This window comes from Lissotriton vulgaris, chromosome 5 (genome assembly GCF_964263255.1).
Source record: "Lissotriton vulgaris chromosome 5, aLisVul1.2, whole genome shotgun sequence".
NCBI lineage: Eukaryota > Metazoa > Chordata > Amphibia > Caudata > Salamandridae > Lissotriton > Lissotriton vulgaris.
The window spans coordinates 522,922,130-522,944,477 of NC_141693.1; the positions used below are offsets into that span (position 1 = coordinate 522,922,130).

General features: G+C 46.9%; 1 protein-coding gene across 8 annotated transcripts in view; it reads left to right on the forward strand.

Moving 5' to 3' along the window:
• SGMS1 (sphingomyelin synthase 1) overlaps positions 1 to 22,348 on the forward strand; it is a 1,111,197-nt gene that overhangs the window by 1,052,019 nt on the left and 36,830 nt on the right. For all 8 annotated transcript variants that reach the window (XM_086921962.1, XM_086921963.1, XM_086921964.1 and 5 more), the window contains one exon: positions 18,356 to 18,473. In XM_086921962.1, coding sequence (XP_086778088.1) covers positions 18,356 to 18,473 — 118 coding nt within the window. The remainder of the gene's footprint in view (positions 1 to 18,355; positions 18,474 to 22,348) is intronic.

The window sequence follows — 22,348 nt, forward strand, 5'->3', positions numbered from 1 at the left end:
AATATTAAATTTAACACACTTTGCAAAGTTTCACACTCTGAGAAACTCCACTTCACAAAAATCCTTTGCAATGATAGATAGGAAGGGTTGGACTGACAAGCCCCATAGGCTGCCATTATGTGTCTGGAAAAGGATACCGTGCCTTTAAGGAACTCTCCAGAGACCCTCGGTATCCCAGGATGCACAGCCAAAGGCCTTTTACTTTCAGTTCTTTTTTCCGGCTCCTGCTAGCAGGACCCTGGAGCATTGAGCTCTACCCTTTTGGGTATAAGTTCAATTTTTGGCACTTTTCCAGTGTTTTGAGTGTTTCACTTGACGTCTAAGGTCTTCCTCTTTCAGTTGCTGTGTTTTTTAACCAGTTTTGCCACCTCTTTATTGTCGAAATGCCAGCTTTATTTGACAAGTGCCCTGAGTGTGGTAGGAAGAAGGCTAAGTCTGACCCCCACAGAGTACGCATACTCTGCCTCCCTTCATCCATGTCCCTGACTCCTGTGATATCTGTCACTCTTTCTCCAGGAGGACCGTGCATGACAGGGAGAAGATTTGTCTCCAAGGCCTGGAGCAGAGGACACATCAAGAGACAGGTGGGACTTCTGGGCATGGAGGGACTCTTTCATCGTCCTCTGCCCGTGCATCGGCCTCTGGGGGGCTCCCCAGTCAAGAAAAGGCACCGGTCCCGGTCGACGTCGATGGCTTCGGTGTCGAGAGGTATGACCACAATATGTTCTCAGTCGACCCAGGGCTCTGGGTCGAAGCGACGTCGACGATCAACGTCGAGGGGTAGGACGTTCAGACCTCGGATGAGGTCGGCGTCGAGGACATCACCTGCGTCGACACACCATCGACGTCGTGGTGTGTCCCGAAGGCGCTCGCAGTCGAGGCGACACCACCGTTCGCCACCAACGTCGGCGCGAAGATCGACGTCAAGGAAAGGTAAATAGACGTCGAGGCGTAGATATTAGACGTCGAGGAGTTTGTCGACGTCTAGAAAATCAACGTCGAGGGATGAGAAGTCTAAGAGGTAGACATTGAGGAAGGAAAAACCGATGTCCAAGAGGAAGTCAAGGCCCAGGACGGTGTCTAGTGCCTCCGTGGTTAGTGTTTCATCTTCTTCTGCGAGTCCCTGTCGCGGCGACCACGGCACTCGTCTGCAGAGAGGTCTGCCTCCAGAGCATCCTCCCTGAAGCCTGCTCGTAAGAAGAGGAGTGTGCGTGAGTCACCGGAATCTGATTATTCACGGACCTATTCGCCCTCAAGGCCCAGGGCACCTACATCTCTTCCGCTTCCTTGGAAACCAACTCCTCTGCCTCCTCCTCCTCCTCTCCAGCCTCCACAGCCACAACCTGGGGTTCCGGCTCAGCCTCCACCGCTTCCGCAGACTCCGGGGCCGGCAGTTCCTGCGAGGCCCAGAAAGCCAAGGTCAAGATCCATAGGGAGGCATCGCTCTCGCAGTGAGCGTAGATCCTCGACGATGTCACAACATCGTCGTCGGAGGGAAAGGTCATGGGCCCGATGCACGGACTCATCCAGTGACTGGTGGTATTCTCCCACTTTATATGACTCTCCTCCTACGAGAGTATCGCCTGTGGATGACATTGTGACATTCCAGGATGTGCTGCTGAGGGGGGCAGCTAAGTTAGGGATCACATTGACGGTGCCCACTCCTTCCACCTCTGTGATCTTCAAAACATTGTAACACAGACATCTCTCTCGTCCTTTAGTGCCAGGACTGGAGGAACCGGCCATGGAGCTGTTTCGGACGCCTGCCTCGGTGTAGTCTGCACCATCTCGACTTCAAAAGAAGTACTGGCCCCCGGAATCTTATCCGGCGTTCTTGAGGTCCGATCCTGTCCTGGATTCTGTGATAGTAACTGCTGCTAAGAAGTAGCATTCGACTGCCCCTTCGTCTACGGTCCCTCCGGACAAGGAGAGCCATCAAATGGACTCAGCTGGACGGAAAGTCTGCAGTACGGCTGCCACCTCGATGAAAGCGGCAAGTGCCTCGGCGCTCTTGGGTCGCTATGACCGCTCTTTGTGGGAGTCGTTGCAACAGTTCATTGAGCTCCTCCCGAGGGATAGGCAAGAAGACTTCTAGGCCATTTTGAACGAGGGCATGATGGTCTCAAACCAAGTCATCAGCTCGGCAGCAGACTCCTTTCTCCTGGCTGACAGAAGGCAAATTAGCAGTCCTCAACAAAGGCCTCTCCTTTGTCCCATCCACCAGACTGGACACATTCAAACTCCATGTCGAACTGGCAGAGTTTTTCAGAAAACTGAAACTAAAGTACCCTCAGAAATTTCTACCTTCGAACAAGCGGTCTACACAGACCTAGAGAAACTGAATCCCAAAGGAAGCTTCAATAATCTATCGAAACAAGACCGAGAAGTCATCAAGCATCTGCAGAACAACCCCACCCTGATCATCAAACCAGCTGACAAGGGGGGGAGGGATCGTCCTGATGGACAAAACTGACTATGACACAGAGTGTCGCAGACTCCTCAACGACACGCGCAACTACAGAACATTGAGCAGAGACCCCACAGCGGAATTACAGACCACTATACACACTCTAGTCAAGGGTGCCATCGATGCAGAGCACATTTCCCCTCAAGAAGGTGAATACCTCTGTACTAAAAATGAGAGTCCCAAACTTCTACACTGTACCCAAAGTACACAAGAGCATAATACCACCCCCAGGAAGACCGATAGTATCAGGGATCAACTCACTATTGGAGCCCCTGTTGAGGTACTGCGATTAGTTGCTCAACCCATAGGTACAACACACCCCCACCTACATTAAGGACACTAAGCATCTCCTCAATATCATCAAGAGGGAGAGCTTTGACCAGACAACCCAACTCTTGGTGAGACTTGATATAGAGAGTCTCTATACCAGCCCTCCTCCAAGACACCACACTCCAAGTCCTACACAGTGTACTCATGCAAACCACCTGGACCTACCACACTCCAAGACACTTCACTCTAGACTGCGCAGCCCTAGCACTTAAGCAGAATTACTTCGAGGACGAAGGGACCTACTACCTGCAAACCAATGGAACATCAATGGGCAGTGTTTTTGCTCCCAGCTTGGCTGGACTATACGTCCACCACTTTGAGCAGGAACATATCTCACAAACTAGAGGAACGTGGCTATCCCTAAGCCATATTGCTAAAACTTGCAAGAGGACGCGCAACCAAAATAGGGAGTCCCTTCTGGAAACAGTTATAAAAACCCCCGAGACACCACCTTTGACGTGTGTAACCACATACAACACGGCATCTAACCATGACTCAAGCATCACCCACAGACATTGGGAAATAATTAACTCTGGAATCAGAGACTGGGAGACCCCACGCTTTGCTTTCAAAAGAGCCAACAACTTAAAAGACCATTGGTGTTAACACGGCTAAGAGCTAGTCCCAAACCAGCTGACAATACAATCCTGAACACACGGGGACTACCTAAAGTGACTGGCCACTACCCGTGCAACAACTGCAGTGTGTGCCACCTCACTAAACAGGCAAAAACACTCAACATTGAGCCCTGCAAAATATAAACCCAACGTCAACACACTAACTGTAATTCCAGCAATTTGGTGTACCTCATCACTTCTCCCTGTGGTCTCCGCTATGCGAGTATGACGACGCGAAAAGTCAGGACTAGAGTAGTTGAGCACAGGAGCACGATTAGATGTGGCAAAAACATCAGTAAACTGACAGAACATTTCCTGTCAAATCATCACACTCCCAACGACCTGACCTGGACTGTCACTGAGCAGTTAGCAGCCAACCACCCTGACAACGAAAGGATACTACTGACCAAAGAGCAGAGTTGGATCTACAGACTTTCTACACAACATTCCGGCCTAAATGACTCCACACTATGGAGCTCCTTAAAACTGTGATTCTCAGCACTTGATCTGAACGTTGTACAACACTACTTTGTGATTTCCTCCACTCCGCTGCTAACTGCAGACTGGTGTGAATCACAGCAATATTTTTTATGATGTATGACACTACCTCCCGATTCCCATTAATTTCTCTCCTGTGTTCTGCAAACACTGTGATGGCCAAACGTGGCCTGCAGCAACTGTAATGGCCAGTCTTGACCCTCATGTACCCATGTTCATTGCTATATGTGCTCACCGCCTTTGGGCCAACCTTAAAAAGTGCCAAGACCAGTGTCTGAATTAATTCCCAGCACTTTTCGGCAATCTGCCAGTGCAGCTCCCATCGCGCAGGCGCTCCACAAGCCGCGTCACGCATGCGCAAACTAGCCCTACCGCGCATGTGCCAAAACTGCAACACTTGCCCCCCGCACACGTTCAGGCTGCGCGTGACTCAGCTAGGGCAGACTCTCTTCCATATCTCCGCAACTGCAGGTGAGCGAAATGAAACCAGGCAATACTTAAGGCTGCTTTGTAACCCGAGACAGTCCCACGGAGGCCCACGACAGAACAACAAGTTCATTGCAGGTCCCGACTGACAGTTTCGTGAGTACCATGCACTTCAGCAGCAGCCCGGGTAAACCACCATTTTCCCATGCAGGTTGCTCTTTATTCACGTACCCTTCATTTCCCTAAGGTCAAAACTTCTGCCGGGCGACTCCATGAGGCATTTGCGGCAAATAGCCAGTGTGAGAATACCTATTTTTTATGTACCACCCCATTATTTGTGTGTCGCCTACGCTGTCTAGCCCACCACAAATTCTCACGCATAACTTGTTAAACCTTAACCGTACCACCAGTATGGGTACACCCTTTGTCGCATTTTTATCGTCAACACTGCACTTTAGAAATCGGCAATTACCCTGTATTGTGGTTATAGCAACCATGCTAAGACTCTCCCCTGTGTGTTTGTATTGTCATACATGTTGTATGTCCAGTGATGCCCAAGAGGGAATCGCCCTCGCACACATACATCACCTTAGCGAGTGCTACACATTTTTCAATTTACACATTCACTTAATTTTAAATTGCACCACCACCTATTTATTGGTCCTGAGGAAAGCCAGTTTAATCATAAAGGCTTGGCTGAAACATGTAGACCACACCTGGATGCAGGAGGCCATAACTACTTCTCCTACACATCCACCAGCCTTTTTTAATGCTAACAGAGGCCCAGTCATTAAAGTTTGTTACCCTCGGGTACTGGTACCACTGTATAGCTTTTAAACTTTCACCTTCATGTCACTACACTGCACACTCCGCAACGTACCTGTTCCGCTTTATTCAGGCGTCAAAGCACACCCGGGACACATTCGGTGTCACTGGGTGGGCCCGATTATGAAGCATGCCACCAACTAGGTTGGTGGGTGAGGGCTTCATGAACAAACCAAAATTGTTTGAACTTTACCATACAGTCCTGAGTCACTCCACAAATAGGCTAGTCCTTATTGATTGAACACACACCTGCTCATGGGTACTGGTATGGCATCAATTTAAGACGTCATTCATGGTTGTGCCTTACCTCTCTTAAGCCAGAGGCACAACAGAGGATCGCGAATTTGCCGTTCTCGGGATCTACCCTCTTCGGGATGCATGCGGATGAGGAAATGGCCCGCATGAAGGCAGAAGTTGAGACTATGAAGGCTGTTGGTTTGGAGAAACCAAAGGAGCAGCGGAAGTCCTTCCGTCCTTTCCAGAGACAGTAATCTTCCCAAAGGCGTGGGCAAGGTTGTCAAGCTGGCCAGCAGCAGCAATACCAGCGACAGCCCTTCCAGAAGCGTCAGAGGGGCAGAGGCGGCCAACAGTCCTCCTCTGCGAATAAGGGCCCGGCCGGTCTAAGCCCTGAGGAGTTACTTCCCCCTCGTCCATTACCCACTCCGGTGGGGAGGAAGCATATAAAATTACTCGGCAGAGTGGAGAAAAATTACTCTGGGCAAGTGGGTGCTGAATATTGTTTGCAATAGATGGTCTTTGTTTTGTCAGCCCTCCTCCAGCAATTCCACCTGTTCATTCGCAGTACCAGCTGCGCGAACTTCAAGCGGAGGCCGATACCATGTTAAGAAAAAGGGCAATAAAAGACGTCCCTCTGTCTCAAAGGGGAAAGGGTCTATACTCAAGGTTCTTTCTGGTACGCAAAAAGGACAAAAACGAGTTCAGGCCCATTCTGGATTTGCGACAAGCAAACAAATGTATTCGCAGGGAAAAATTTAGCATGCTGTCTTTGCACCAGATTTATCCTCCGCTACAAAGAGGAGACTGGCTTCGCGCAATAGATCTGCAGGATGCGTACTTCCATGTGCCCATTGCAAGGAAACACTCGAAGTTCCTGCGCTTCCTAGTCGGCACCAATCACTATCAGTACACCACACTACCGTTTGGACTAATGTCTGCACCCAGGACTTTTTCAAAGTGCATGGCAGTGGTGGCAGCTCACCTGAGAAAGAACAAGGTGTTTGTCTACCCGTACCTGGACGACTGGTTGATCAAAGCCTCTACCTTCCAGGAAGCGCAATTGCACTTCAACAGGACGGCCGTTTTCACATCAAAATGTCCAAGTCCATTCCGACTCCTGTCCAGTTGCTGCAGTACTTGGGAGCCTCCCTCAATACTCTCTCAGCAAGCGGGTCTCCTTCAGAGGAGCGACGCTTTTCGATCCTTCGGAAGGCTCAGGCTCTCATGTTCGTTCCATCTAGGACAGTGTCTTCTCTTCTGGGGTCGATGGTCTCTTGCATCTTCCTCACACCACATGCACGCCTCCACAGGAGACCGCTGCAGGAATGTCTGGAGGATCAAAGGGACCAGAAACGAGGGAGCTGGGACGACAGGATCCAACTGTCTCTAGACGCTCAACACTCCCTGAGATGGTGGTGCTCAGCAGAGAATCTCCTCAAGAGGGTTCCATTCCACAAGGACATTCCCATTCGAACTATCGTGACAGGTGCCTCTCTCTGCGGCTGGGGAGCGCATTCGTACCATCTACAGATCCAAGGAACATGGTCCCAGGCGGAATCTACGTATCACATACATTTTCTGGAACTCAGAGCTGTTAACTTGGTGCTGAAGGCCTTCCATCCGTCCTTCCGGACCAACTCTTTGCTTGTACAGACGGACAATACAACCACGATGTATTACCTCAACAAGCAAGGGGGCTCGAGACAGCGCACACTGTCACAAGAAGCGCAGGCGATCTGGCACTAGCTGCTTGCCAGAGGACTGACGATAACAGCTACCCATCAGCTGGGTGTGCAGAATGCTCAGGCGGACACACTCAGCAGGCTGGTCCAAGAAAACCACGAGTGGGTTCTAAACGACGAGGTGCTAGGAAACATCTTCGACAGGTGGGGCACTCCAGAAATAGATCTGTGCGCCACCGCCGAAAACAGAAAATGCAGAGACTTCGCCTCCACCAACCGGGGACTCCGGGGAATGCGCTATGTATCAGCTGGTCGAACAGCTTTCTGTACGCTTTTCCACCCATTCCCCTGATTCTGGCAGTACTCATCAAGCTGTCTCAGTCCAGAGCACAAATGATCCTTATTTCTCCGGAGTGGCCTCGGCATTGGTGGTTCACTGACCTGCTACACTGGTTTCACCAACCCCACCTGCGGCTGCCGTGTCAGCCGGACCTTCTCACGAAGTTCGGGGGGCAGATGGTGCACCCCAATCTCTCATTTTTGAGTTTGGCAGCATGGCTCCTGAGATAGTACAATATGGACAACTGAAGTGCCTGACAATTGCATGGAAATACTCAAGGAGGCTAAGAGGCCTTCCACAAGGACTTCCTATGCCTACAAGTGGAACAGGGTCTGCATCTGGTGCACATTCAAGAACTAGGATCCTACCACCTGCAAGGAAGATGTCATCCTTCCATACCTCTTGCATTTGGCTCAATCTGGCCTTATTTTCCATTCTATTAAGGTTCACCTCGCAGCATTAACTGCGTATAGGAAATGCCCTTCACAAACATCCTTCTTCCAGATTCCTGTAATTAAGATTTTTTGGAGGGATTGAAGAAAGTGTTTCCCGCTTTTAGGCGTCCTTCGCCTTCCTGGGAGCTGAATGTGGTGCTGTCTCGCTTGATAAAGGAACCTTTTGAACCTATTCATAAGGCTTCTCTGCAGCATCTGTCCAGGAAGGCGGCCTTCCTTGTGGCTATTACATCGGCCCGCAGGGTGAGTGAAATCCAGGCCTTGTGTTGCCAAGAACCTTACACTATTTCATGCTTCAAAGGTAGTGATGCAAACTCACCCTACGTTCCTCCCTAAAGTGATTTATGATTTCCATGTTTATCAGACGATAACTTTACCTAGTTTTTTCAACATCCTTCCGTTTCAGCGGAGAGGTCTCTTCTCTCCCTGGATGTCAGAAGAGTGTTGAAATTCTACTTGGATAAGACCAAAGACAAACGTAGGTCAGATCAATTGTTTGTCAATTATGGATCGGTCAGGACTGGTCTTGCCACCTCAAAACAGTCTATCTCTAGGTGGATTGTGTCCTGTATCCAGTTATGTAACCAAAAAGCTAACAAAACCTTAGGGGGTAAGCCTAAGGCTCATTCCACCAGAGGCAAAGCGGCTACAACAGCTTTGCTGCGTAATGTTCCCATTGCAGATATCTGTAGGGCTGCCACTTGGAAGTCGGTCCATACCTTTGCTAAGCACTTCTGTCTGGACTCTGATGCCAGAGCAGACGCTCAGGTTGGGCAGGCTTCGTTGAGAAATCTGTTTGCACAGTAGTGATGTCGTCTGTTTCCTCCACCGCTGGTTTGGTTTGTTGGGATGGGCTTGCCATTCTATTCACAAGATAATGGCTATATACCGAGATCCCCTACTACAGAAGGAGTCGTTTCTTACCTGTAACTCCAGTTCTGTAGTAGGGGTATCTCGGTTATAGTCATAAGCGCCCGCCCACCTCCCCGGTGGATGAAGAGATAATGTACTGTATGCTACAGGCCTGGCTTTATACACCTTCAAAAAGAACTGAAAGTAAAAGGCCAATGGCTGTGTATCCTGGGATACCGAGGGTCTCTGGAGAGTTCCTTAAAGGCACTGTATCCCTTTTCCAGACACACAATGGCAGCCTATGGGGCTTGTCTGTCCAACTCTTCCTCTAATCATTGCAAAGGATTTTTGTGAAGGGGAGTTTCTCGGAGTGTGAAACTTTGCAAAGTGTGTTAAATTTAATATTATTTGGCTATCCTTTTCACTTCAAGATGAAGTGCTGGCCAATGTAGCCTTGTAGTTTTAGGCTGCATTATTTGTCTTTGATTTTCTCTTAAGTGTCTATGCAGGACTGCAGAAGAAGACAACTTAAGAGACTATTTTGATTGCTCTGAGGTCCACGCACATGGGCGGGACTATTCACAAGATTATGACTATAACAGATACCCCTACTACAGAACTGCAGTTACAGGTAAGAAACTACTCCTTCGCCTCCTTCCATCCACCTAATTGAATTCATCCACTTGATTCTCAAGGGCATGCCATGTGGTATGGATCACCAAGTGAATTGCCCTTGAATGGTACTTTCTGGACCCACTGAGCTTATTGAGTAAGCCCCATGACATTTTTGACTGCATTCCCCTGTTCAATTTGTAGGGGAGTTTAAATTGGTAGGTAAATAAAGTAAGATCAGTTTAGCACTTTGAGCTAGTATATATTTAGGATTTTTGTTAAGAAGAGACAAAAGCAATTCGGTCGATGAAACGCTGTACAGTAGTTTTATCTTTCGAAACCATCAGGTTTTTATTGTGAAATCCAGGCATTGAGGGCAGGATAGGGGGCATACACAGTTCATGGAAGGCTGTGAGCAACTAACAAACTTTAAATAAAGATTGGTTGCACGAGCAAAGAGAAACATCCTCTTGTTGGCCATTCACTGGCATTATTTTAGGTATAATTGCAGTATTCAGGCAGACCTGTTTTGTGGAGTTGTGGATAAATATTAACCACAATCTCATCTAGGTATCCTTGTTGCCCAAGTTTCTAGCAACAGTATTGGCATTACATGGAACATGGAATGGTTGACAACAATAACCGTGCTCCCGGTTTGAGTAAAAGAGGTTATGAAGCTGAATTAGGTAATGGTACCTGCGGAGAAGGCTGATGGAGGTATAATTGAATTGGTTGGTGGTAGCCACTCAAGGGCTTTTTTTTTACTATAGTGATCGCGAAAGCGATCGCTTTCAGTACTGCTTATTTTGCATATGTTAACACTATTTGAACAAAAGATTATATGGAAACTAGGACACATTCATCATTTTTGCGAAACGCCACCACAGCCACAAAATCGTATAATTCCGGTAGCGCAGTCTAAGATCAGCAGAATTGCTTTTAAATTGGTATGTATCTGTCCCCAGACAATACACGGGCATGCTACTCTCGTCATTCAGCTTTGCTTCGTCAGGTAAGGTCCCATTCCATCACTTTGATGTTTATACCTTACTTGCTGACAATTCCAAAGATCCGCCCTTCCAGACTTGATAAAGTACATATCGGTGCCGTGTTGACAATATGGAAACGTCCACAGTAGAAGGGCTGAGACTAAAAAGGTTTCAATTTGAATAACTCCAACACAATAGAGCTGTTTGCAGTTGCAGTACCAGCACAATGGGGCTGCATACATGAGCTGACAACTGTTGCTGTGCTCGCAAAAGGAGTTGTGTACTGATGCAGCTTTTACCCTAGGACGGCATTCACCATAGCTATTGCAGTTTTTTATAGCGCGAACTCGACCCAAAGATAACCGAGCACTTTACAGGAGCACCAGTTCTATCTCAGTCACACATTCATTTTTTAAGGTTTCGCCCTGGCTGTAGCACTGCGAAGCAGTGCTCCGCCCAGGCAAAATCTTATGATCTACAGTATGGAGCTTTGTCCCGCCTCTGTCTTCCATTGGCTGGCTCCATAAATGGAGGCTAGCCATTGGAAGAGATTGGCTGTCAATCACTCTTTCCCCGTCGGAACGCGATTCGGGGGCGTTTCCGTGTCTTTTTTTAAGTCCCGTCCCCCACACCCTCCCTCTCACCGAGGAGTTGTCCATGTTCTCTCGCGCCGTCTCTAGCTGCGGAGACGCTGGTGTTCCCTGCCGCTGTGCGCCTTGCACGCAGTTTGACAGGTAGGCTGCCTTCGCCCCGTGCTCCAGTTCCGTTTTGAGCAGCTGCTGTAGTATCTGAACAATTTCCTTGAATGAATGTCTCCACACGCGCTGCATTGGTTGTTGTTTTTTTAGACCGCAGGTGGATTGGCCGCAGCTGTCTGCCACGAGGCGCTGTGATTGGCCAGCTGTCTCATGCCTGGCTTTCATTGGCTGACATTTTCCGAGCTGTCAAAAGTGTGACGCTCGGCTCTGTTGATTGGCTCAGCTGAAAGCCCCTGGAGAGTGGGGGCGGTAATCTGCCAGCAGTGAGTGCCGGTACCCGGCTCAGCTGATACTATCTGAGGCCGCCTGTCAAACAGCGCGCCTCTCGGAGCTGGCGAGTGCACCTCTGGCCGCGGCGATCTAGCCTCCAGAAGGGTCGAGGGCGTCTTATGTGCTTCCCTAACTCCGCATCCGAGCCCAGCTGCTGGGGCTTGGGCCTGCATGAGCAGCACACAGCAGGCAGGTAGCGCTGAGCCGAGTGCAGGTGAACGAGCGGAGGCTGCTCTATTTTCTAATAACTATCAGCATTCACAACAAGACCAGACCACTTCTTGCATACGTTTGCGGCTGATAACGTAGCACCAGTCAGTTAAACGCATGTGTATTTCAAAATAAAAATACACAATGTGCGATGCTTTTCTTTCAAAAACAGGTTTCCGTTTTGGAGACTGATTTACAGCTGCCGCACGTTTAGTCATTATTTGGTTGTAAATTCATAGTTCATTTTTGTGGTTTTACGTTCACCTTCTCTGCTCCTTGATCCCTGCAAGTAACCTCTCACTAAAACGTTTCTTACTTAGGAATGTTGTTACGGTTCTGCGATTCTGAGTGATAACAGCTCAAGGTTTTAGGTACATGCTTTATTCGAGCTCCGCATAACAGGAAATAGATGGGCTCTGCTCCACCGCATAGAAGACTATGCAGACGGAACCGTGCCCATGTAGCACCACACTGGCATTCAGTGTGTCCTGCCACATCATACTAACATAAAAAATGGTAAACCACAACATATGGCCTGCTGTCACAATCGAGCTTAGTGTTAATAATGTGGCAAATAAGAGCACCCAATTTAAACTTTTTTGTTTAGGGCCAGGACATTAAGTGATTTGCCCAGAATCTTGTTATGATTGAGACTCCCCCCGACTCTAACCCGGATCTCCAGCTTCAACTTCAAGGTCCGCCGCTCTAGCCTTAAGCCACATCCTCTTAACGTTGCTACTGGTAGCTGCCGACTGTCCAACACCGAACAGCTTTCCGGTGCGGTACGCAGTCACTAGTTTAAGAGCGCCTCGAATGAGCTGTGTGTTAGTGCAGCGGTGGCACAATGGGCATTCAAGAATGAGAATCTCGCACAGTACAACGTTGGCACAATGAGCAATGGCACTATGTTAGTGCAAGGAGGTCTCCGTTGATGCGAGCGTTGTTGACTAACCACGACTGCAGATGCAGAAGGGTAGAGCTGTCCAATGATGAATGCCGGTAAAAGAAGCTGTCAATTGTTGTCCTGGGGTGTGATGAAACTGCTCACTATTGTCGTGCTGGCACAAACTTTGCGCATTAGGGATGGGTTGGTACAGTGGACGTGTTCATTTATTTCTTGCTGGAGCTTTTCAACAGCGCTCTGAAATACAAGGGCGCTTATTTACAAGCCCTTTGCGCCACTTGTTTGTCATTTTTAACATGGGAATAGTGACGTATGGGTGGCGCAAGGGGCTTGTAAATAAGCCCCAAGGTGCCTAGGCGCTAGCGAGACGCTAGCGCAACGGAGATAGAGCACGGCGCACTTCTGACGCAAGGAACTGATGCAGTGCTGGAACAAAGATGCTTCATATTTAGCACAAGGGGCTTTCGAAAAGCTGCAGTGCTCCAATACAGGAGCTTTTCACTTATACGTGCACAAGAAATAAACTGGCACAAAGGTGCTGTCCACTAGGGATGTGCTGGCACAAAGAGGTGTTCTATTCGGAGGGTAGAGGTACACACAAACTATAATCCAGGTACAAGGGAGCTCCAAAGAAACTGTCCACTTTGGCAGGCATGGTGGCAACTTATAAGGAGCTTGAAGTGAGATAAGGCGCTATGCTAAGAGCTCCTACTCGCTGGAGGTGCAGCAGCAGCAAAGTAAGTGCAGTGCTGACACAAGGGAGATGTCCACTACCTGCCACAAGGAAGCTGTCCACCGCTGGACAGTTGGCAGAAGAGATGTGTCCTCTTGTGCTGTGTTGGCACACTGGAGCTTTCCAGAAGTGTAGTTCTGGCCCCATATATGCTCCCTCATCCAGCACAGGCAGAAGAGAGCAGTGTCAGACGTCTATCTGCGCAGTGCAACCAAAAGCGCGTAGTCTACTGCTGTACCGGTGGCCACAGGGGGACTGTCCACTCTTGCAGTTATGGAAAAATACCTGTGGTCACTGGTGAATCACGTGCAGCTGGGAGCTGTACACTGGTTACCTGCTGGCACGTATGCGCTGTTCACTAAAACAGTGCTGGCACAAGACAGCGCTTTGCTAACGCATTGCTGGCACACGAAGGTTCACCACTGGTGCAATGCTGGGACATGGAGCATCTCTACTGGTTCTGTGCACCCGTGATGGTGCAGCATTTGGAGCATGTCAAGCCAAGTGTGTAACTGCTGTTTCAAGAAGGATCGTGTGAACCTCCCGCCACCCCCTGGTTACAATAGGCCCCAATCCCAGTGAGACAGTAGTTAATTCGGTTATAGCAAGATAGCACGTGCTTCTGAATAGTTAGTAACTTCCAGATAATACTTCCAGCTGAAAAGACACCTGCGAATGAACGAGCATGCACCTCTCTGCACAACATACATGTCACATGCTGCAATCCCACAGGTTGTGGGTTTCTGTACCAGAGGAAAGACATTCCCATGCCAGTGACCGTTCAGTTGGTTAAAGCACATGCTGCAGATGTCTGTCAACTCCCGTTAAAATCTCACAGGTTAGCGAGCTTACTCCAGGGATTCGTGCAGTCTGCAGGTAACATGAGGCATGCAGCACTGCGGGTTATCGCACCTGCTGCAGGGAAGAGTGATCGCCTGCTTAAATGTCACTGATTGTGTAACTGTTGCACTTACTATGTGGAGACGGTGACAGATCCGACACTCGTATGGTTCACATTCCTATTGCATATGCAGGTGAATAATCCACGGGTGCAGGTTGCAAAGCGAATGCACCTGCTGGACAACAAACTTGGTCTGCAGGGCAGCATGCTCCAAATACAGAACAAGCATTTGCAATTCAATAAGTCTCGCATTTACACGAGTTTAAGCTATTGGCATTGTAAATGACAATGCGTTGTATTTAAGTTTTTAAAAAAAACATAAATAGAAGGCATTGTCATTTACAATGCCAATAGCTCAAACTCCTGTAAATGCGGCGTGACCTGTTGCATTGCAAATGCTTGTTGCTTCTTAAAGGCAGCACGTATGAGTTAGGGTGTGTGATCACTTTTCTATCTTTCTATGCACATTGGTTGCACCCATTGATATACACAAATGAGGTTTTGTGTTTTAAGTAATTAGAGTGCAGTAATTTAAATTTTTCGTGTATGTAGATACAGCCAGAGAATGTGTACCATATAAATGTTGTCTGGACAGTATTCCAAATCATCATGTATGTACAAAAGATACGGAGGCAAAAAGTCACTTGTGGATTTCTGCTAGACCTATTTCTTCTGTTGGTGAACACAGTTTTCCTTCGCATTACCACTTTTGTCTCTTGGGTTTCCACATTATTTCAATGCAATCTTTTGATCCATTATTGTGTGCATCCTGTGGGATGTTATCTTATCTTTCATATTCTGGCTTTATTGGTCGGTGTGTTGTGTTTTGTTTTAATTCCTGACCTGAAGAGTCAGAGTGGATTGTACTCTTTTGAAACACGTATCGGCTGGTGTCTATGCAAATAAGCATTAAATCAACAAGAAAGGACGTGGCGAACCTTTTGTCTTTCTGTTCTGTGGATTCGCATATTCTATGTAGTACCTGTATGTGTGCACAGGTCCTTGGTTTCTACTGCAGTTGTTTGTAGTTCCAAACATCAATTTAGGGGCTGTGAGGGTCGCCCCTTGCCTGTAGCACCATATCACTTGATTATCTGCCGGTACATTAGCCAGTCATCCTGAAGAGCACAATTATTCCCTTAACACTAAAGAACCCTTCCTTTGGATATCAACAGTTATTGCAGTTTGTCGTAACTAGTAATTTTGGTTGCAAGGAAGTTAGCGCTGCTTGATTGCTGCATATTTGAAGTTTGTTTTGGATATGTTCCAGGCATCCTCAGGTTGTCGATAGAGTTGCCCATGTTTGGAGAGACCAGAGTTGAACTGGCTGGCATCTCAGTCTTGGAACACGGTGGAGAGTAGGTTAGCAAACAGAGTAGGCAAGGAACCAGTTAAGAGGATGAGGAGGGTGGCATTCATATAATTATATTTACCATGCCCCTGAATTGTGGTGTTAAGGCTGTTGGCTGCTGGTTTTGGACAGAGGGGTTGAATGGAATTGCCAGAAGGGGAGAATGATGCAATGGTCTGACCCACTGATAGACCTACATCATGTGGATAGACTCTAGTGAGGTAATTACTATGTTTCTGGAGGAGGAGGCTCCAGCTAGAATTCCTTGGTGTGTCTGGGTGCTGTGGTAAACCCCCTTGAGGTTCTGGGATAGGGAGCTACCTCTGAGTTTGGAGATAAAATACCAGTCAAACTGGTCCATTAAGAAACTGAAATTGCTTTTCTGATTTTATTTGGGGGGGTGATGGTCTAAGTCATTGAAAGAGATGCGAAAGGGGCTCCATAGCATACAATAGACAGATGTCAATTAAGGGGCATGGTTTCTGCATTGATGGAAAGGTGATGATGTGAGTGACTGAATAATGCCACTGCTTACAAATTTCAAGTTGGTGCTCAGACTGAATGGCGTGGGTTGCTGTGTTGGCTTGCCAAGTCCTAGCGAAGATGCAGTCTGCTGAGGCTTACAGATAAATGTGTCCCGTATAATGACAAAGCACCCCTGAGATGCAAGATGTTAGGCGTGTAGCTAATGACTGGGGGCATCATCTGAATACATTTGTTTGTATTAAGGTTTTCTGTTAAAGACCAAGTATTTGAAAAGTGGGATCTACCTTAAATAGTTCAGCCGTCACATCCATGGCATCAAGTTTACTCCTATATGGATTAACTTCTAGAATGGAGGCTGGAGACTGTTTCCAGAAAGAAGTAGCTCAAAAGTAGACCTCGTTAAATGACTCCTTATTTGACAAGCTTCACCTCTGACTGACGAGCCTTTATGACATTGGAACTCTCAGTTATAAATTACATGAAATGCTCTGACTGATGTGGTACTGGTGGTGCCTGAGGTGGTAGACATCCTCTGTGACTTGCAAGACAGTCTGCATTTACTTGATTGAAACACCGGAAGGTTCTCGCAACAACAAGCCAGATCTACCCTTTTTTTTAAAAATAAACACTGTGCATGTTCTTTTCCTTGATAGAATATTTAATAATTTATCAATAGGAGAAAAAGGCGGTACAGTAAGTGCAAATACTAGTGAGTTAGACAGACTTAAAAGAAAACCTTCTGCATGTTTTGTAGATGTTTCTTCTAGTTTATTGGCATTATTGTTATTGACTGTGAAGTGATAATTAACCAAACCAGCGAAATGATGCTTGTCAATAATTCGTTCTACAAACTGAAACTTGTCGTCTTTGCCTACATGCAGGAGAATGGTCAGAATCGTCCATGTTGAACACTAATTTGTTTCATAATAGAAGATTATAGAGGATTACTTGTAGCTTTAAAAAAAATGATTGCTTATTCTAAATCATTCTTTAAACCTCCATTTAATTTGGTTGGCTTTATTTTTGCTATTTTTCCTTAAAGTACTCAGAGTCCTTTGAGAGTTTTTGCTCCCGTTTGTCCTTTTTGCTCACTGTGGTGTTTTGATACTCGTACAGAGGTCCACAGAGATTCAGTTGTTCAGAAGCCAAGGAAGTTGGGGTATAGCCTGAAGGGATGTGTATGGTAAGAGGGGTGGAGTGGCAGCAGAGCGGACGTTAACACATACATACCCTAATGGATTCAAGTGGAGCAGTAAAATTGGTATCTCAGGGTAGAATGGGGAATCAAGGATCATAGGGGCCTAGGGAGAAGCAAGTATGCCATACACTTGGTCAGACTCTAATGGAGGGATCCAGAATTTGTTGCGAAGCTAAAACATACCAGACTTTGGAGTGAGATGCAAACAGAGGGCATGCTTAGATTCCTGCAGGATAACTTGAAGGTCTTGATGGGAAAGATGGGGTAAATGGAGCACTAGTGAAAAGCAAAGGGGGAGGAGGGATGTGGAAGACTGCAAGGAGGCGGGAGAGATGCTAGGAATGTAAGCTCTCCTGAAGGTTCATTTGGAGGGTACAAGATAGAAGGGCACATACAGAGGAGTTTCGATGTGAGGTTGCCATACAATAGGAAAGTAGGGATATTGGACCTTTGATAGCAGATAGATCTGTGATAAACAACAGGTTCATGCTGAGGCTTGGGTGCAGATGCGAGAAAGGGATACCTCTCAGTCGAGTGGAACAAATGGATGTATGCACGGGAGCAAGAGGCTCATTGCTTAAGTTAGGAGCAGGAGAGGCCAGTTATATTATGAACATATTGTACTGAGCGGCAGGGTGGGCGTGAGGGGGTACTGGAGGTACAGGCAATGAAAGACCCAAAATGGGAAGGCTTGATATTTCATACTGTGAGCATCAGAGACCTTAGAGCTCATAAAGGAGGGGACAAGACAGATGGAAGTGTTCAGGAGCGCAAAAGGAAGAGGAAGAGATGCTACGGCAGAGGCACAAGATGAGGTTTCACTGGTAGTGTAGCTGGGAGAGTGAACAAACACACAAGGTATGATTAATGGGTGCAGAGAGGCTTGGAGGTGCCCAGGTCTACAGATTCTCCATTTTGATCTACAGGCAGAAACACATCTAAGGTACAAAATTGCAATGTAAATGATGGCCGCAATTAGTGAGCAAAAGCAGAAGGGAAAGTGTACGCTAAAATATGCAATAGAAAAGGAAGCCTGAGAAAATGCTTTCAAATTCCATGAACACTCACACAAATTAATTATTTAAATAGCACTTTTAGCATTGGAAGTCATTACATTATCTCTAATTCACCTTTCAGAGTCCTTAGCCGCAACATGTACTATAAGTGAGCAATTATCTTCTGACGATCTGACTTTTATTTTCATTATATTATAGGTCAATTATTAGTAGAAGATTTTTCTGTCTTGTGGGCACGCTGTACCTTTATCGGTGTATTACGATGTATGTAACTACACTCCCAGTACCTGGAAAGCACTTCCACTGTTCTCCTAAGGTAAGTTTACTTCAGTTTGTTTACTTTGAGTGATGATGTGAGTCTGCATCCAGTTAAAGTGCAGGATTGAGATTTGGTTTGGCAAGCCTTCTATCTTCAGAGTTATACACATACTTTGAATCTAGACTCCTAGTGGAATATATGAGAGGTCCTCTGATTTACCTCCTGTGAGCTATTAATGGCCCAGAACATGTCACAGGTGTACCCCTCCAGTGTGCAGTGGGCACAGTTTGTGGTTCTGCTCTGCAGGCACAAGTCATTGCTTGGAAGTCCTCTGTTCTCAGTAATTCCTTCGATTTTGTGCCCAATCCCAAGTTAACCAGTTAACTAGGTAACCACTAGTTGTGGCCGGCCACTGTGCTGTGTAGGTATGGGTTAGACGTTATGCAGCGCACAAACAGAACCTCCTATCCATTGAGCATAGCCTGCTGCCATGCTCAATGCAGATAGTGCAGTTCATGTGTCCTCTTTCCAAAAGTGTGCCCATATGCCCCTGCACACAGTGCCCACATTGCACCCACAATCTTCTTGGCTCAAATTCTATTCCCAGTGCCCTTACCTATGTCCAACACTTAATTTTCGAGAAGGTATTCTTGAGTTTGTGACATCCAAGAAGTCTGTATGGGGATACACTGTAAAATTGAATTTTTATGACTCCCTTTAACTCTGCCCCGGGCAATCTGCAGACAGTTAAGGTATATCAGACCTAGGTGGACGTATTTTGCTCAATATCCATTAATACCAGTGCAGGATTAAACTTCGCTTTGGACTATAAAGGACAGTTGTCATGTCACCTTGAGTGGCACCAAAAAAACATTTGCATAGTCGTTTGTACAGTAACGGCTTTTACCGGAGTCGGGTGGGCGGGGTTGTTCTTTTTTTTTTTTTTTTTAAACCACTTACATGTGACGGCTGGCTGGCCACCACCGCGTCACCTCCGTCCGCTTCTTCCTGCTCCGTCCTGCCGCAGGATATAAAAGCAGCAGGAAGCACCTGGCTCCCTTGCTCCCAATAGCCAAGCGTTGTGATTGGTCTGAGAAGCATGGATCGATGCTCAGCCAGGGAATGGGGGCTTGGGCATGTTCTCCATACAGGCTGTAATGCAGGCTTCATGGAGAATATGGGAAGTGCGCATGACTATTTTGGCCTGCCCGAGAGGGATGACCAAACAGTTTATGTGCACTAAGGAGTGGGTAAACCACTCCTCCCCTGCTCCTCTATCATCATAGAATCCCGCCCTGGCCAGAAAGCTACAGCAGCAGAAGGAAACTTAAAATTATAATAACGCAAGCTATTATTTTAGGTTTCCTGCTGCAGAGCAGTGGGTTGACGCCAGGGCCAGACTGGAAACAAAAACCGGCCCTGGCAAAGTGCTCGCGCCCCCCTCACACACAGGGGCGGGGGTGGGCAGTTTGGGGTGCGACCAAGCTCTTTGACGAGGCCGGGGGATTGCCCGGTGCCCGCTATGGCCAGTCCGGCCTTGGTTGACGCTCCTCTGCCGTAGCAGAAGAGCCGCCACTGGGTTTGGGATCCTAAAGTAGGGTGTGCAAACCTAGTGGCCAAATTTAGCTATTGCTTGCAGTTAATAAAGGGGTAACTTTACACCACGCTGACAATCTCCCAAGTCCTTCTAGAAGGGGAGTGTGGGTATATGGGGCAATGGGGTTCGAGGACAGAGAAGTGCAAGCCCACTCTACCGCCACATATTTTCCTCCAAAAGAAAATGTAAAGGATTATGATTAAACTAACAAAAGGGGACAGTTTGCCTACGGGATACGATGTTGCCCACGTTTAGTGGATTTTTCCTGCAGAGGAGTGAAAAAATGCACATGGGAATTCCACCATTTGGAGTCAGCAGAGTTAACCTCCCACCCCCAGGTTTTCTGGCACTAAGTGCAGGTGGACAGATACTTATTTTCTGACAGATTCAGGCAGATTCATCAAGCGAGTGGAAGCTACTAGCAAAAAATAAATATTTTTCCATAGTACTGGCTTTCTAACCCATGAACTAAGGAGTCACTGTTGTCATCTGAGAGAGATGTATGGTTAGTTGCATGATTAGATTCTTTGGAGTGAGAGCTAGACAACTACTATACTTCTACATAATGCGTCCGAAGGAGACAACAAGTTGATACCTTAATTAAGTTAACAAAATAAGTCCGTTGTCACAGTTTTGTGATCTGATTCTTCGGGCTGTGTGTGAAGGAGGCTTTGAAAAAATCGGATTTCCTGTAGTTTTCATGTTTAAAATAAAGCATCCTGTTGTGAAAGCCTTTAAAGAGATGCCAGATTGGTCCCTTTTGTGGAGGTTCCCTTCTGAAAGGTTTGTGTGTTCGGCAGAGTTGGCTACAAGCTACCCTCCTCACCTTGAAGTTTGTTTTATAGCAGCAAGCATGTAAAGACATGGAGATTAGGCGTAGAACTATTGTCTGTTTCACATCTAAGAAGCTGCCTAGGGCGGGGCAGAGTTAGTAATGTATCTTAGTGTTGTTTGTAGCATGAGAGGATATTTATTGTAGGTTAGGGCTGGTGAAAATGCAGGTTGATGTTTCTGAGAGGCCACCAAGGTAAGTGTCATGCTAGTACCTCTGGCTTATAGAAAGCCTGCATTATGGACTTACTCATGCTAAGTTAGCTGGCTCCCCTTGGAGAACATAGACGCATCCGTGTGTTTCAGAACCCCCTTTGTGATGGTGCTGCCTTGCAGCTACACAATCGCCCTGTGCTAATTCCGGTACATATTTTATCAGCACTACGAGTGGCGTTAAACCCGAAACCTAGAGGACGAATTCCGGCCCCATCTATGACCGCGCATAAGGTTCCGTGATCGAACAAAGACCCCTTGAAGCTGCAAAGTTAGTGATTACCGCATTTTAGCAATCTCCTAGTCTTGCAATTACATTATACATTGGCGACATTATTCAGGTTGCGCCCCCCCCCCCCCCCCCCACCCCCTGTGAAATCTACAGAAAATCTTGCAAGCGCTAAACCATCCGTTCTGAGGGTGTTTGAAAGGAGCCATGGCCTTGATTCTACCCCTCCCGTTTTTGAGGGTGGGTCGATAAAGCAGAAATTAAATCTAGTCCTGCCTCTGTGTCCCCCCATGTCCACAGTACCTCATCGCCCTGACGAAGTTGTGGCCTGTGTGGGCCGTACACGAAACGCGCGTCGGTGTGGTTCCAGTTGGTGGCAGGATTTATTGTACATCCCTTGATCCTGTGTTCCATCTTTCACCTGCCCCACACCCCTGTTTGTTTATGAATTATTGACCATCTTAATTTTACTTCGAGGCATTGATGTACCGGTCTCCTGTATGACTATATGAAAGATTGTGTGAATGATACGCAGTTTAACTGATATGATTGTGATTTTGAGTGAGTGATGTGCGTGGACTTTGTGGGACTCTATTAGCTATATTTATTTAAATTATGTATAGATTTTAATATATGTAATGCTTTTCACAAAAATCATGAAATCGAAAAAAACATGAATAAAATGAACAATAAATATTAAATTTCAAGACTATAAAGTGTTGTTTTGGCTTTGAAACTATATACTGTTGCCCCCTTAAAATGTAAGGATCCCTTCATGGGACCTATCCCTATTTAGCACCGGCAGGGTTCTTTTGTTGATCTTTTGCTCATGCTAAGTTAGTGCCTTTGAAGGACCAGTAGGTTTTCGGACGATTCCGCTACATTCCTAGCTTGCCTGCTGAATCAAACTCATTTGAAAATAGTGGAATTCCTGAACTATCCCCGAATCAGCAATATTTTGAAGTGATCATCAATTAGGGTTTGTGGATTTCTCTTTAATGTTTGGAAAATTTGAACACATTTTGAAACCCCCAAAAGTTAATAAATAGTGTAGTGAGGAGA